This window comes from Eretmochelys imbricata, chromosome 5 (genome assembly GCF_965152235.1).
Source record: "Eretmochelys imbricata isolate rEreImb1 chromosome 5, rEreImb1.hap1, whole genome shotgun sequence".
Lineage (NCBI taxonomy): Eukaryota > Metazoa > Chordata > Testudines > Cheloniidae > Eretmochelys > Eretmochelys imbricata.
In genome coordinates, this window is record NC_135576.1 from 34,907,270 (window position 1) to 34,923,179 (window position 15,910).

Genomic DNA, 15,910 nt, shown 5'->3' on the forward strand with positions numbered 1-15,910 from the left:
AAACCTGGGAAAGTAGTTTTCCAGTGACTAATGCAAAACCCAATACTCACTAGGCACTAGGTGACACTCTCCACTACAGTTTCTGAGTTGATCGAGATGGAAATACAGCGCTTGCTGTTATCAGCATACAGAGGACACTGGAATTCATACTTTTTCACTAACCTCTTCCTCCCGCAGCAATCTCATGATACATTAGATGTAGCCCCCCGCCCCCAACAAACAAACAAACCCCAGTGATGTCTAAGGACTTGCCAATGTGAGGACACTCAAGAAGGTTTTTCCAAATTAACTAAAGGTGTTAATTAAAAGTTGATTAGATAAACTGTATTAAACCTCTGTGTGGATGTTCTCATTCAGAATTAAAGTGGTCTTAATTGTATTTAGTTTAAAATAAACCAGATTAAGGCCACTTTAATTCTGAATGAGAGCATCCACACAGAGGTTTAATACAGTTTATCTAATCCACTTTTAGTTCACACCTTCAGTTAATTTGGAAAATTTACCTGAGTTTCCCGGTATAGACAAGCCCCTTAGTGCTTCAGGGCTTGTGTACATGGCCTCACAGTGTGGACTGCGGGAGGGGTAATTGCAGTATGCACTAAAATGTTGAGCCGCATTTACAGCGCGCCACTTTACTGCAATGCTGCAGCTCACATCCTTCTCCCCTGAGAGTCTGTACTGCGGGACTGTATAGACAAGCCCTTAGTCATGGACATGGCTTTGTGAATTGTATGGTTACTTTAACTCCATGAAAAGGTCACATCTGTTATACCACCCTTTGGTATTTTTTAATGCAGTTTTCAGTCACTGTAACATGCAATGGGATCAATGTGCCGCTGTCGCTTAAATTACAGCAAAAGTTAGAGGTTTTTTTTTCCTACTTCTAGATCTCCTCAGGTGAATATATTCAGATGTCTGGTCGTGCAGGACGTCGAGGTATGGATGACAGAGGAATAGTAATTCTTATGGTGGATGAGAAGATGAGCCCAACAATTGGCAAACAGCTTCTTAAGGTATGCTGAAGACTATGATTATTTAAATACAAGGAATGTGAAAGGTGAATGGAATTAAATTTGATGCATTTGAAAAGTTTTCTTCATGAAATTCTCACTTTAACTCTTCAAATTCACTGGTGGCACGGAGGAACTCTGGAGCACCTAATCCCATATAGGTAATACAAGAAGTGATTGGTTTGTGAGGGAAGTGTTTTGTGAGACTGCATATTGGGAGTATGACAGGAATAAGTTCAATATTGCAGAAGTCACATCTGAAACATTATTCATTTTCATATTTACTCCTGGGGGAATTCTGCACCAAAAAATTAAAAATCCTTTGCTAAAAAGTTAAAAATTCTGCAAAATTCTACAGATGTTGTTTGTCAAAATAATGCCGTATAATGACACCAGTTTCAATTGTTTTGGTAAGTTATTTAAACTGCAATACAGAAAAAAGTCACAATAACTATTCAGCATTTCCTAAACATATGAAAGTTAAGTTACAGATAGTTGGTAAGTAATACCCTGCATTCCAGTTATAATCCTGGATTTTCATTTAAATTACATTACAGAACACCAAATAGGGAGGGGCGGGGGGAAATATCATTTTAAATTGCTCAGACTTTCACACATGAAAGTCATTCAGTTTTGCTAATCATTGTCCTGGACTTAGCTGGATACTTCAGGAAGTGTGTGGTTCTGATTGTCCTGACATTTTATTGACTGCTTGGTAAATGTTTTATTTGCCCTCAAAAGTCTTCTTTTTTTAAAAAAATGGGTAAGTAGAAATCTAACCCCACTATGTCACTTTGGCACAAGAAAAAAGTGAGAAAGCGTATAAATCTTCCTAGCTGATTCCCTTACTGTCATTTGTAAGGCTTTACATCACTCTGGCAATGTACGGACCTTAAAACTTTTACAGGTTTTTATACTCCTGGAGGAATTGACTGAGAATGGAGAACCCTCCTCCATACCCCTCCAGCCACAGTATCAAGAGAGAGGAACTGAAAGCTTGTCTACATTAGCAATTTATAACACAGCAAGTTTCTTGCTCAGGGGGGTGAAAAAACACGCCCCCTGAGCACAGCAAGTTTCAGTGCTGTAAAACGCCAGTCTAGACAGTGCCCCAGTGCTGGGAGCTGTGCCCCTCATGAAAGTGTGGTTTGTTTTTTTGTTGTTTTTTTTTAGAGCGCTGTGAGAACTCTCTCCCGGCGCTGCGCTGCAACCACACAAGCCACGTTAAAGCGCTGCCTCGGCGATCAACATCTCCCCTGCAGGCACGCACAGCAAGCCCCATTCCCCTCCGCAGTGATTTGCGTCTCTGAAGCTGCTCCAGGCACTCTGGAACAGACGCGCTGCCTGGGCTGCCAGGGAAGAGACGCATGTCCACCCCACAGATTTCTTTAGCATTTTTCTGCACAGAGGACACAGAAATATGTGGGCTATATGAATTCTGCGCCCTCACATGGGCGCAGAATTCTGTCAGGAGTAAATATTGTGTAAAATATTTTTCTTGCTGTTTTTAAAAAAGAAGCCATAAACTTTGAATGACTTTTTTTCAAAAACAGTCCAGATATTTGAGCATATTCTTATGGTAAACATTTGTCAAGTTTATTTCTTAAACTCAGTAGCATGAGAATGTGTCAGCTGTAATATAGTTAATGTTGTTTATCCAGAGCATGTTTGACCGGTGGATAGTTGATCAATTTGACAACAAACATGTTTTAATAAAACTAAATGTGCACAGTGCAGTTGGAGAACTTCTAGGTAGTATAAATTAAATAATAATCATGTATTTATATATTGCATCTCATCCCAAAAAATTCCAGAAAGTTTTATAAATTCAAACTGTTATACCAGCTGCATAGAAATTGCTTCATCCACCATAGAAATACAGCCATTACTGGGTGAACTACAACAATTGTTTAACAGTGAACTGCAGCATTAATTTAAGCAGGAACTGAAGAATGTTTCTTCCAAATTAAATTGCAGTTGAAGGCAGGATGGAATTATCATAGGTGGAATTTAGCTAAAGCACCAGTATTACCACGTATTCTCACAAAGAGCATTGTGGTATTTAATGAACTCAAGCAATCAGGACTTCTGTTTTATGTCTCATGAAAGTTGAAAATCCTAGCATAATTATAGGAGGAAAATGACTAATTTTATAATAAAAAGAATGTGTTTATGTAAGTATGCTACAAAGACTCAAACTTGAGTGGATCAGTGTTTAGCATCTACTTACTTATTCGTGGGAAAAATTACATAGATTGAAAAATTGAAAGAAAACATTCTTATTTATTTTAAAATCTAGCCAGATAAAATATCCAGTATTTTGCTTCCTTTGTTGTTTGTGTATGGAATGTTCAGAGCTGTAATGCCAAGCTGTAGGCGGTATACCATTGGCTTCATCTGGCTTCTTGGCAGAATCATAATTTATTCAATTGGCAGCTCAGAGCTTGTTCGTCCTGCAGGCAGCCGAGAAATCTGTCTAGTCTTTTGTTTAATTTTATTTTAATTCACATATTATTACTCTAGCAAAATGCCCAGGACAGAAGCCTTGCACAATCACACATTTTTCTCTATCCCTCTATCCACCACACACAAAGTTCTTTTGTGGTATCTCTGTGCACTTAATTAAAGGGGCCCAATTCATTCTTCCTACATAACCTGAGGCAATGTTTACAAACCACTTTATGGATCACTACAAATGATATAGATCTGTGATTTGAGAAGGAGTAATTAGACTTAAAACTTTATTTTAGGTTTTTGGTTTTTTTTTATATATAGTGAAGCAGGCGAACACAAGCACTTTATTTTCTGAGTTGATCATTGTTTTCAAATTAAAAAATTGGCAATGATTAGTTTAGATGAGAGTTGATGGGGGTATATAAAATGAGTGGTACACAAAAGGTAATTGAGATATTCCTATCTATTCTTTTCAGTAATGGAAGGAACAAACAGACATTCAATTGAATCGAATGGCAGCAAATTTAAAACTGACAAAAAGCAATACTTTTCTTTACATAAAGCATATCTGCAGAACAGATTGATACAAATGTCATTGGGGCCAAGAGGTTACTAAGAGAGGAAGTGTTATTTTTAATAAAATGGTGTGGATACTGAGATTATCTGTAATTACTTTAGCTAAGAAAAAATATGTCTGTATGCCCCTGAATCATAAAGGTTCAAACAAACTAGGGTTAGGAAAAATTCTTCCCTTATGGACAGGTTATTCCTTAATTTCTCCCTATGGGTTTTTTTTTGTTCCTTCCTCTGAAAAATCTGGTATGAGTCATAGAATCATAGAATCATAGAATATCAGGGTTGGAAGGGACCCCTGAAGGTCATCTAGTCCAACCCCCTGCTCGAAGCAGGACCAATTCCCAGTTAAATCATCCCAGCCAGGGCTTTGTCAAGCCTGACCTTAAAAACTTCCAAGGAAGGAGATTCCACCACCTCCCTAGGCAACGCATTCCAGTGTTTCACCACCCTCTTAGTGAAAAAGTTTTTCCTAATATCCAATCTAAACCTCCCCCACTGCAACTTGAAGCCATTACTCCTCGTTCTGTCATCTGCTACCATTGAGAACAGTCTAGAGCCATCCTCTTTGGAACCCCCTTTCAGGTAGTTGAAAGCAGCTATCAAATCCCCCCTCATTCTTCTCTTCTGCAGGCTAAACAATCCCAGCTCCCTCAGCCTCTCCTCATAAGTCATGTGTTCTAGACCCCTAATCATTTTTGTTGCCCTTCGCTGGACTCTCTCCAATTTATCCACATCCTTCTTGTAGTGTGGGGCCCAAAACTGGACACAGTACTCCAGATGAGGCCTCACCAATGTCGAATAGAGGGGGACGATCACGTCCCTCGATCTGCTCGCTATGCCCCTACGTATACATCCCAAAATGCCATTGGCCTTCTTGGCAACAAGGGCACACTGCTGACTCATATCCAGCTTCTCGTCCACTGTCACCCCTAGGTCCTTTTCCGCAGAACTGCTGCCTAGCCATTCGGTCCCTAGTCTGTAGCGGTGCATTGGATTCTTCCGTCCTAAGTGCAGGACCCTGCACTTATCCTTATTGAACCTCATCAGATTTCTTTTGGCCCAATCCTCCAATTTGTCTAGGTCCTTCTGTATCCTATCCCTCCCCTCCAGCGTATCTACCACTCCTCCCAGTTTAGTATCGTCCGCAAATTTGCTGAGAGTGCAATCCACACCATCCTCCAGATCATTTATGAAGATATTGAACAATATCTTGTCATTGTCAGAGATACAAAACTGACTTGCTGGACCACTGGTCTGATCCCATATGGCACTTCTTTTGTTCGTAAGCACGTTTCCTCACATATATGACTTTAAATTGGACTAAATCATAAACAACAAAACTTGTAAATGTTCTCTCATGAATTAGAGCAGGATATGGTTTCTGGTTTTTAATTTGATAACCCTATTGGTCAAGTATGATTGATTATCCAGGGTACTAAGTAAATCCGGGAGACTCCTAAGTGGTGATCGGTTGTTATCTTGGTTATTTCCTTCTTAAAATATCTGGTCTGGGTATCAAAATAATTTGGTTTTATTGTGACGTCTCTGTAGTAGTTGCTACAATTACTACAGAGATGTCACAATAAAACCAAATTATTTTGATACCCAGACCAGATATTTTAAGAAGGAAATAACCAAGATAACAACCGATCACCACTTAGGAGTCACCACATAAAGGGAAAATTCCAAAAATTAATGGGTTTCCCAATTTTGGGGCTTGGGGGTTCATGTAATTATACTGGGATTTCTCCTGTTCTTTGCTTCCAGCATAGCATTTCCCAATATCTGTTCTATCTAATGGCTCAGGAATTTGTACTGCAGTCTTTGCTGTCTGGCAAGGATTAAAACCTGGGATTATAGCTCCAGTACAAATCACAACACAGATGATTTTGTCTGAAGTGGGGAGTTAGTGTGCCTCCTTACTGTACACGGTTGCCACTGAAGGTGAGGACGATGTTGTTCTCCTTCCCATTCCCGTAATCAGTAATAGCGGGGTATAGCCGATTCTCGGATGGTATGTGGTAATTGTTTAACAGCATACAGCAATACTATGTGGCAGTGTAATCCAGGAAGGGAAAGATGTGTTATTTGTTTGGAATGTGTAGTGAATTTTCTGAGACAAAATGTAATGACCTGAATTGGACTTTGGATAGAACATTATGGCTGACATCTTTACTCTTATGAAAAGGTTGTGGAGTCTTCAATGTCCTTGGTTTTCCATCCCATCTAAACAGTACACTTCTATTTTTTAATTTTTTTTTCTAATATTTTAAGGGTGTTTACAGAGGAATAGCATTTGTACTTCATTTCTCCTTACTCCTGATTTTGAGTGATAAATACGAATTTTCTGATCTCGCTGCTTGTGGTGCAACCATATAAGAGACCAAGAGACTTCAAGTTAGGCGTAAGCTGCCAGAGCAGAACCATTCTAACTGCACACTGTCCATTTATAAACATCAGCTGAGCACACCAACTTAATTGCAGCCTTGAAGTCTGGTTTGATATGAAGCTCATTCAGCTATAAACGACTTGTGATGGCACAATTTGTAAAATGTACCGTACCCTAATTTGCTACAGGACTTGACCTGCCAGCCAGAGGCTGACATGAATTACATAGTGGCAGGGCCACTGGAGTAGTTAAGGAGTATCTCCACTGTTTTGGGTGTTACTCAAAGATTTGCCCACGCCGGAGTGACAAGGACACAATTCTTGGTAAAATAACAAATTCTTACTCACTCTTCAAAAATTTTAATTTGTCATTTTTCTTGTATTTTTATTGTGATGAAATACTACTGAGCTTATTTGCGGTACTGTGTTGAGCTTATGTCCATTATGCTCATTAGATAGGGGGAATGTTATTGGCCCCAATTCAGGAAACTGCATAAGCACATTTAAGTATCTGAGTAGTCCCACTGACTTAAGTGGCACTGCTCAGTTGCCTAAAGTAGTTAGGCACATGTTTAAGTACCTTTCTAAATCAAGGCCTTCATTTTAAAGTTACCATATTTACTTGCTTTTACTGCCAAAGCTACAACAAATTTGAGTTTGAAATTCTGTTGCTAGGGTCTTTGTTTTGCTCGTTGTCTGTCACAAAACAAGTGTTTTGTTTTTTTAAAACAATTATTAAGCACAATAAATAAGGGAGGAAGAAAAACCTTAAACATTAAAGGGGATTTTTTAAAAAAAATTATTGCTTCATAGTTTTTTATTAAATGGCGTTCTTGTCTGTGAAGAAAGTCAGTTAAATGATAGATTTTAGTTCTCAGGGTTATTTGTAATTGAAGTTCAATTTTTACTTTTTTTTTTTTTTTTTAAAGACAAAACAAAACAAATGCATATGCAGTGGGGGAATAGGAAGACAAGCAAAAGCTAGTGATGGAGTTTCTGTGTCTGGTGCTTGCACTCAAGTTGCTGGAAGACAGTAGGGACAGCAGATAGCACATTTTTGGTGGAATTTGGATGGTTAACTGTTCTATGTTGCTGCTCTAATTAAATGTGTTATTCTGAGCTATGTGCCTCAGAAGAACTAAATGGCTAAAATGTTGGCAAATCTGGTCCAATCATAATTTTCTAATCAAAATTAATTTCTGATGGGGAATGTGTGTGTATATATAAAAAAGAGAGAGACTTCTGTTCATTTTAAGAAGGTTCTAGTCTGTTGATCATAACTTAACCTCAGTCACTGGGTTTTTGTTTTATTCTAATGAACTCAGTTTTCACTCTTTTTTTTTTTTTTTTTTAATTTCTGTTGTGTGGATTTTGTTATGTTTATACATTAAACTTTTTTGCCATGTTTTACTCACAGGGGACAATTTAAAGGTTAAACATAAGAAGTTTAACATCTTCCATAGAACATACAAATTGATATAGCAGACTGGACTATTAGTCCTTCTAATCTAGTATCCTGAGGGTGGCTGGAACCGGGATGCTTCAGAAGAAGGAGTAAGAAACCTTGAACTTGCCCATATGGAAATTCTTTTATTATTTTCACCACCCTTAGAGATTTGCTTTAGGGTTTTTGTTTTTAGTGATCATGGAGGGTTTTTTGTTGTGTTCTTTGGAGACAGGGTGGGAGGGAAGGGATTGTAATCCTTACTAATGCAACTCAGGGTGTCCCTGTTATCGATATAAATGAACAATTCTTTTTGAATTCTCCTAAGATCTTGTTCTTAGTGTCATAACAGAATATAACTGATGTGCAGGAAAACTGACTGCTGGATTTCATGTTGACGCACTTTATTTTTGGGATTTCTATCTTTTTGTGAATGTGTTATGGTTAGTGATTTTATTTCGTGTTTTCATAGGGACCATTCGTCGTTTTTCATAAGATGAAAGCATTTTTCTCCTCCATTGCGTACAAATTAGTAACCGAGAATGATGACTTTGTTGCACACAGTGAAACGTACATCATACTTAGAACATAAGAATGACTTGATCAGAGTAATGGTCCATCTAGCCCAGTATCCTGTCTTCTGACAATGGTCAGTGCCAGATGCTTCAAAGGGAATGAACAGAACAGGGCAATCATCGAGCGATTCACCCCCTGTCATCCAGTCCCAGTCTGGCAGTCAGAGGCTTAGGGATATCCAGGACATGGGGTTGCATACCTGTGTCCCCTCATGATGAAAATGACGAATAGTCATAAACTTCCTGAAAGTGTTCTGTTCTTATAGTGCTGTTGCTCACTTCACTTTTGGAAGCTCACTTATCTAGCTTATGTCTAGAATCTGGGAAGTCAAATAAAATCAACAGTGTGAAGTAGTAGCAGCCTAGCATGTTCATTAAGGACTAAATCACATTCTGTTAAGTATTTGACATATCTTTGTGAGTGTAAGTGTATTTAGTCAAAAAATCAGACCGACTTCATTTTGTTCTTGAATAGCTCTTAGTATGCATGTGAGCTGGTTCCAGATAATGTCTTCTGTTCCCCATGAAAGCATTGTAAAAGATTGATGCTAGGGATAATTTGCAGGGAAGCTGCCTGCTGAGTTCTTACTCTTTTGTCACATGGTCAAAGGGGGGAAATTTGGTGACTTGCTTCTGTTTCGCCCTTTTCCTCACTGACAGATATAGATATAGATATGACAGAGAAAACTAGTCCAGTAACTATGAGCCTTGGAGATCTGGCAGAGCTGCAAATGTAGGCTTGATCAATCTTCAGTGCTGTAATGCAAGAAGAACAGTTCTCACACTGTGGCTCAGGCAAGGCTCTAGTTTTTAAAACAAACAAAACCTCTAGCACTGAAAATAAGGGATCACTCCAAGAGATGAAAACTGGGAGTCCTCTCCCATTTCAATCTAGATGGTGAGAACTCCCTCGCCCTGAAAGGTTGTAGTTTTATTTAACTTGGCTTTTGGTTTACATCTATTTGCCAGTAAAAACACAAGCCAGTTAATTATATTTTATTAACAATAAATGCTTAACATCCTATTTAGTGCTCAGATGAACACCAGTTCAAAACCCTAAGATGCATAGTAGCAGTACAACAGATAGCTGATCTCATTTTCAGATAATTCTTGACTGCATTGTTCCTGCGGAAAATCTTGTACGCTGCTATGTTCTGGGCTTTTAGCATTCTTTATCAGGAAAACATGAACATAATGACTTTAACTGATATTAGGTGTTACTGATATTAGCAACTACTTTTGTTTTAAGAATTTTTAAGTCAATTCAAGTAGGTCGTTAATTTCTGAGAACCTATTCTCAGATATTGCAAGTGTGTTTTTGGAAGACTATATTTTCCTGAAGGTGTTCGGTGTCCATTGAAATCAGTTTTTTGATACTGTGTGTGTGTGTCTATGACCAGTAAAAGGGGAATAGTGCCTAGTGATTTTCCGGAAACTATGTTTTCCTATGCCTAGGGCAGAGGTTTGGAAATGACTTGTAGATGCTTCTTTCTGGATAATCTTATTGCTGCAGCTTCTTTTCAACTTCCAGCAGCTGTGATATCTTCAGGGCGCTTTTATCTGAACGTTTGTTAATTGAGCCCTGATTAGTTGCTTGGAAATGCACTCCCTCTGTGTGTGTACAGAACCTTCTTCTCTTCAAAGAGAACCTATAGTATTCTCCCTTTCAAACAGCCTCCCCAAGGAAGGTGCCTGGTTTACTGAAGCAGATGACCCATTAGCCCAACTTGGATACAAGGGTGTTGAGCATGACTCTGGAGATAGAAGATCTAGGGTTTGTCCTGAGGAAGGAATCATAGGCGCATTCAAACCTGGAGAGAGGGCATGAGCTGAACTTGATTACCTTTTTATTAATATTATTTTGTTTTTGCTGACAAACTTCAGGCTCCAAGATGGGAGTCGGCTGGGACATGCTATACTGTGTAGACTGTGTTTTAGAGCTGTTTGGGATAGGAACCTCTGTCCCCCTCCCAGCCCTCACATGCACACTGCTTACCAGCCACCTGAGAAGAGTGCCCCAGAGCTGCTGTTTCCCTATTTATCCTGCTCTTCTAATAATCCTGTGTTAGATCAAAAGAACACTAACACAGCCTGCACCTAATATCAGGAAGGAGGCCTGCTGAGACTCCAGTCTCTGCTTCCCATGTGTTCAGTTGCCTGCAGCACAGGAGAGGGAATTTGAGCTGTACACTGTTGCTTCCTGTTGCAGTAACTCCCCCCCTCCTTCCCCCATGGGTTAGTTGGCTCTTAGGCTCACTTGATTGCACCTTTTTGAGCTTGGCTGCTGCAAATGTTGGGTTATCAGTCTTGTAGCAAGGATGCATCTGAGCTAGCATTTTAAGAGGCGATGCCCACCAGTTGTAGATGAGTTGATGCCCAGTGGTGACCTTTAACACTGTTAAATCAAGAACAAGCGATGTACACTGTTGTATGTTAACCTTTTATTGTAACTTTGCCTTCATAGAAAGTTAAGGAAAAAAGACAAAACCTAAAACTGGTAAATCAGGATTACCAGCCTACTTCAGTTTGCTGGCCATGTAATTCAAAAATTTGTCTCTCTGTTCTGGAAATATTGTTTTTCTCAGAATTGCTATATTGTTTGTTGATCTTACTATTCTGTCTTTGTGGTTACTTTACATGTTTTTGTATCTGTCATTTGTAAATATTGAGTAATATATTTACATTTTTTTAAAGCTGCATTTACTGATGGAAAAGAATCTGGCACTGGTCAAACTAGTGTGTGAGCGTGTGTGTGAGAGCAAGGTTAGGTAGGCCTGAAATGTAATCCACATGTTTGGGTGCGAAAACTATTCTAAATAAATTTAAAAGTTACACAAAACAAATTTGTGCCCCAGCCAATCTCTCATGAGATGTCTACAACTACAGAGTAGGGTAAAACTAAGTAATTCAGATTTTTTTCAAGAGATTATTATAAATGGTATTGTAAAAATGTATTTTTTAAAAAAATAAGAAATACTTTGCTCTTAAAATTATTTTTATTAAAATTTCTGGATTACTTAAATACTGCACCGTAGTCATTCGGTTTAATTTAGCATGGCTGAGAAATATTCAATTTGCTACAGTTACATGTTCAGGTTTAAGAAGTGGCAGCTTTAGTTAGACAGAAACATAAAGCTCTGTCGTCACTTAGTACAAGACTAAATCTCACAATATAGAGAAACTAAAGATTTTTATAATTTATTGATAGATACATTTGTAAGAGAGTAGAAAAGAAATTTCTTATCCCAGAATATGATTCATTCTCTCTGTTCATTCATAAGCCATGTATGAATTAAATGGCATGACCTTATTTAAAGATTTAACACTAGTCTTTAATCATAAAGATCAAAATATTGCCATTTCAGATTTTGGTTGAAAAGGTGTAGATCAAATTCCACTCTGCTTTATATTTCTGTACAAAGAGTTGTGTTTTGAAGAAATTTGCTAATTTGAAAAAAAAGCCTTTCAAGTAAATATGCAGATGTTAGGTGTATATTGGTATGTTCTGACACTTATACTAATACTGTATTGTGGTAGCAAACTATCTTGGTTTGTTTTCCTGCCTTTTCCTTTTAAAAAAGTAAGTTTATTTGATAGTGCTGAGGTTATTCCTTTTAGATGGCGAGTGCTCGCCAAGTTAGGACAAGTTACATTTTACACAGTGTAAGACAAAAGCTGTACTCTATATTAAGGGCAGTTTTTTTGAGCAGGGCAGTAAATCCAGCAGTACTGCTGGTTGACTTGTTTCTTGTAATCTGTAGATTTATTCTGGCTATAGTTGCCAAGCTGACAATTCTCCTAAAGTGGGTTAGCAACAAGCTGAGATAATAACAGAGCCAGCCTCTACCCCATCCTCAACACTCCCCCCGCATTGTGGGAGAGGGCAGGAGAAGGCATGTTGAGGGCAGGATAGAGCACAGCAGCGCTCTGTTAATTCTCAGATGGCCTATGAGTCCCACAAGTTATGGTCTACACTGCAGTTAGACACCTGTGGCTGGCCCATGCCTCCTGATTCGGGCTCTGGCTGCGTAGCTCTTTAATTGTGGTGTAGATGTTCTGGCTCAAGGCTGCAGCTAGGGTTGCCAATTTTGGTTGGATGTATTCTTGGAGATTTCATCACATGACATAATCTTTAATTCCTAGAGAGTCCAGGCCAATCCTGGAGTGTTGGCAACCGTAGCTGCAGCCTGAGCTCTGGGACTTTCTCATGTTGGAGAGATCTAGAGGCTGGGCTCCAGCCTGAACCCAGATGTCTACACTGCAGTTAAACAAACCCTCAGCCCAAGCCGTGTGAGCTCAGACCAGCTGCGGGTTTTTGAAGTGCAATGTAGCTGTACTGTTAGGGACCCACAGCCTGCAGGTGTAAGTCCCTAGACTTCTCTAACTTATGTGAATGCCAGAGCAGGGAATTTCACTACAGGATAGAATCTGGCCCTGGATTGCGTTTAATATTGGTGTAATCGCCTTGTTTCATTACTCAGGGTATGTGTACAGTTCAGCCACTACAGTGGCACAGCTGCAGCTGTGCTGCTGTAGAGGTTTAAGTGGAAACACTACCTGTGCTGACAGGAGGGGTTCTCCCACTGTTGTAGGTAATCCATCTGCCCGAGAGGCAGTAGATAGCTAGGTTGATGGAAGACCTAGCAGTGTCTACACTGAGGGTTAAGTTGACATAGCTAGGCTTCTCAGGGGTGTTTATTTTTCACATGCCTGAGGTACGTGGCTATGCTGATATAAATTCCTAGTGTAGATCAGCCCTCAGTTAGGCCTGGTCTACACCAAAAAGTTAGGTTGACCCTGCTACGTCAAGCAGGCGTGTGAAATATCCACACCCCTGAGCAGCATAGTTAGGTTGACCTAGCCCCTGTGTAGACAGCGCTAAGTGGATGGAAGAAACCATCTCTTGGAGAGGTGGATATCCTTGCTGATGGGAGAACCCCTTCTGTTGGCGTAGGAAGTGTCTACACTGAAGCGCTACAGCAGCTCAATTGCAGCTGTGGGTGGCTGTGGTGTTCCAAGTGTAAACAAACTCTTAAAGACTGTTCTGTTTCAGATTTGTTGGCCTGTACATTGGGGTTCTCCAGCCTTTCCATTCTCTGTGTACAGGAGCTCCTCACTTAAAGTCATCCTGGTTAATGTTGTTTCGTTGTTACATTGCTGATCAGTTAGGGAACATGCTCGTGTAAAGTTGTGCAGTGCTCCCTTCTAACCTTGTTTGGCAGCCGCCTGCTTTGTCCACTGCTTGCAAGAAGAGCAGCCCGTTGCAGCTAGCTGGTGGGTGGTTGGAACCAGGGTGGACCGGCAGCCCCCCTATCAGCTCCCTGCTCCCCTAAGTTCCCTGTGCAGCAGCTGCTCAGCAGGCTATCAATTGCCTGCAGTTCTGCTGTCCCTCCCCCCACTGCCATGTGCTGCTCCTGCTGTCTGCCTTGGAGTTGCTCCCCGAGACTCCTGCTTGCTGGGGGGGGGGGGGGACGGGAAGAAGAGGGGGGCTCTTCTGCCCCCCCGTCCCCCCCCGCTCCTGCACTCTGCTTACCCCATTTTCCATAGAGCAGGGGGGACACAGGATGGAGGGAGCTGCTGCCTTAGGCAGCAGCTGTGGCTAGGGTCTGGTCTCAGCTTGCTGATCTAATTAACAAGGCAGTGTACTTCTGACCCCACTCTTCATACTTAAAGGGGAAATGTGCATCTCTGTCTCTCAAACACACACAGTGTGTGTCTCTCTGTCTCTGTCTGCCCTCCCTCTTTCCTGCTGCCTTATAGAGTGTGAGAGTTAACCCTTGAGGGCTCAGCCAATTGCTAGATCATCATTTAGCAGCAAGGCATTCCCTGGGAAATATCCCACCCTCTGACTCCTCCACCGCAACCAAGCTTCACATCACTGTGTACCAGTATTAAATTGTTTGTGTAAAACTTCTACTGTGTGTGTGTGTGTGTGTGTATGTATGTGTATAGTGTATGTACACGCCTCTTGCAGCTTCCTGGGGCTGTGCACCTGTGGCTCCCACTCCCCACCCCCACCCCGCTCACCCAGTGTGATATTTCACTCTTGCAATGTGGTCACCCTATTATAGACTGAACTCTGCTAATCACCAGGGCCTCTCTGGGCCTGCAGGGCCCCCAAAAGTGCCCCCCCAGCTCCTGCCCCCCAGACCCTGCTGGGGCGGGCTTGCTTTACCGCATTGTATGTGAACCCATGTTATATTTGGGTCGCATTGTATCAGGGTAGAGGTGTATACTACAACAAGCAGCAAATGTTAAAGCATTGCACTGAATCTTCCTAGTATACACTTCCATTTGGGCCCCCAAGGTAGAATTTAACACTCTACACTGCGTGTTTCTGAAAAATGATTTCCCTTACTAGCAACTTTTACAGGGGAAATTAATATAAATTTCAATGCAAAAGGTCTCTGAGAATGTTTTTGAAGCATGCCAGAATTGACTTATGGGAATAGGTATGACTTTTATGATAAACAATGGAAGGAAAGATCATATTGAGAGGATGTTTTGTTATGTTAAGAGAACCAGAAATAAAATTACATATTTACTTATTTGATTTAAATGATTAATGTTTGGGAGTGAGAAAATAGTTGTTGGTTTCCAGACGTCTTTTAACACTCTCAGTTTTGAAGGACTTAGCTCCTCCTGTTATATTTTGTAAGATAGGCAATGTATCATGACTGTTTACTTAATGTGGCTTGTATCCATTAGAATGAAATAATAGAACCATTAACCTTTTCACCATTATGACTTCTCTGAGCAGGCACTGAGCATATGTAAGAGGTAGTTCATATTGTCTAGCTTGCTAAATGAATATACATTCACCTACGTGTCTTGATAAGTATATGGACTAATGATATGGTGGGACTGCCTACAATGGCATGCTAGTAGCAAAAATCCCCAACGGCCAGAGATGGGACACGAGTTGGGGAGGGCTCTGAGTTACTACAGAGAATTCTTTTTCAGGTATCGGTCTGGTAGGTCTTGCCCCATTCTTTGGATCTAACTGATCACTATATTTGGGATCAGGAAGGAATTTTCCCCCGAGTAAGATTGGAAAAGACTCTGGGTAGTTTTCACCTTCCTCTGCAGCATGGGGGATGGGTCCTTGCAGGTTTAAGCTAGGGTAAATGATGAATTCTCTGTAACTTGAAGTCTTTAAACCATGATTTGAGGACGTCAGTAACTCAGCCAGAGATAAGGGGTCTATTATAAGAATGTGTGGGTGAGGTTCTGTGGCCTGCAATGTGCAGGAGTTCAGAGTAGATGATCACGATGGTCCCTTCTGACCTTAAAGTCTATGAGTGTAAGTCCAAATAAAGTTGGAAATTTGAGAGTGGCTGTTTCTTCTATTAGTAGTTCGTTTGTGTTACCATAGAGTCTAGGAGCCCTAGTCATGGTCTAGGACCCCCTTGTGCCAGGCACTGTATAAACACAGAACAAAGACAGTCCCTGCCCCAAAGAGC

The 15,910-nt window shown here is 40.5% G+C and overlaps 1 protein-coding gene across 3 annotated transcripts in view; it reads left to right on the forward strand.

Annotated features, from left to right (window-relative positions):
• MTREX (Mtr4 exosome RNA helicase) overlaps positions 1 to 15,910 on the forward strand; it is a 102,418-nt gene that overhangs the window by 36,180 nt on the left and 50,328 nt on the right. For all 3 annotated transcript variants that reach the window (XM_077816849.1, XM_077816848.1, XM_077816850.1), the window contains one exon: positions 888 to 1,013. In XM_077816849.1, coding sequence (XP_077672975.1) covers positions 888 to 1,013 — 126 coding nt within the window. The remainder of the gene's footprint in view (positions 1 to 887; positions 1,014 to 15,910) is intronic.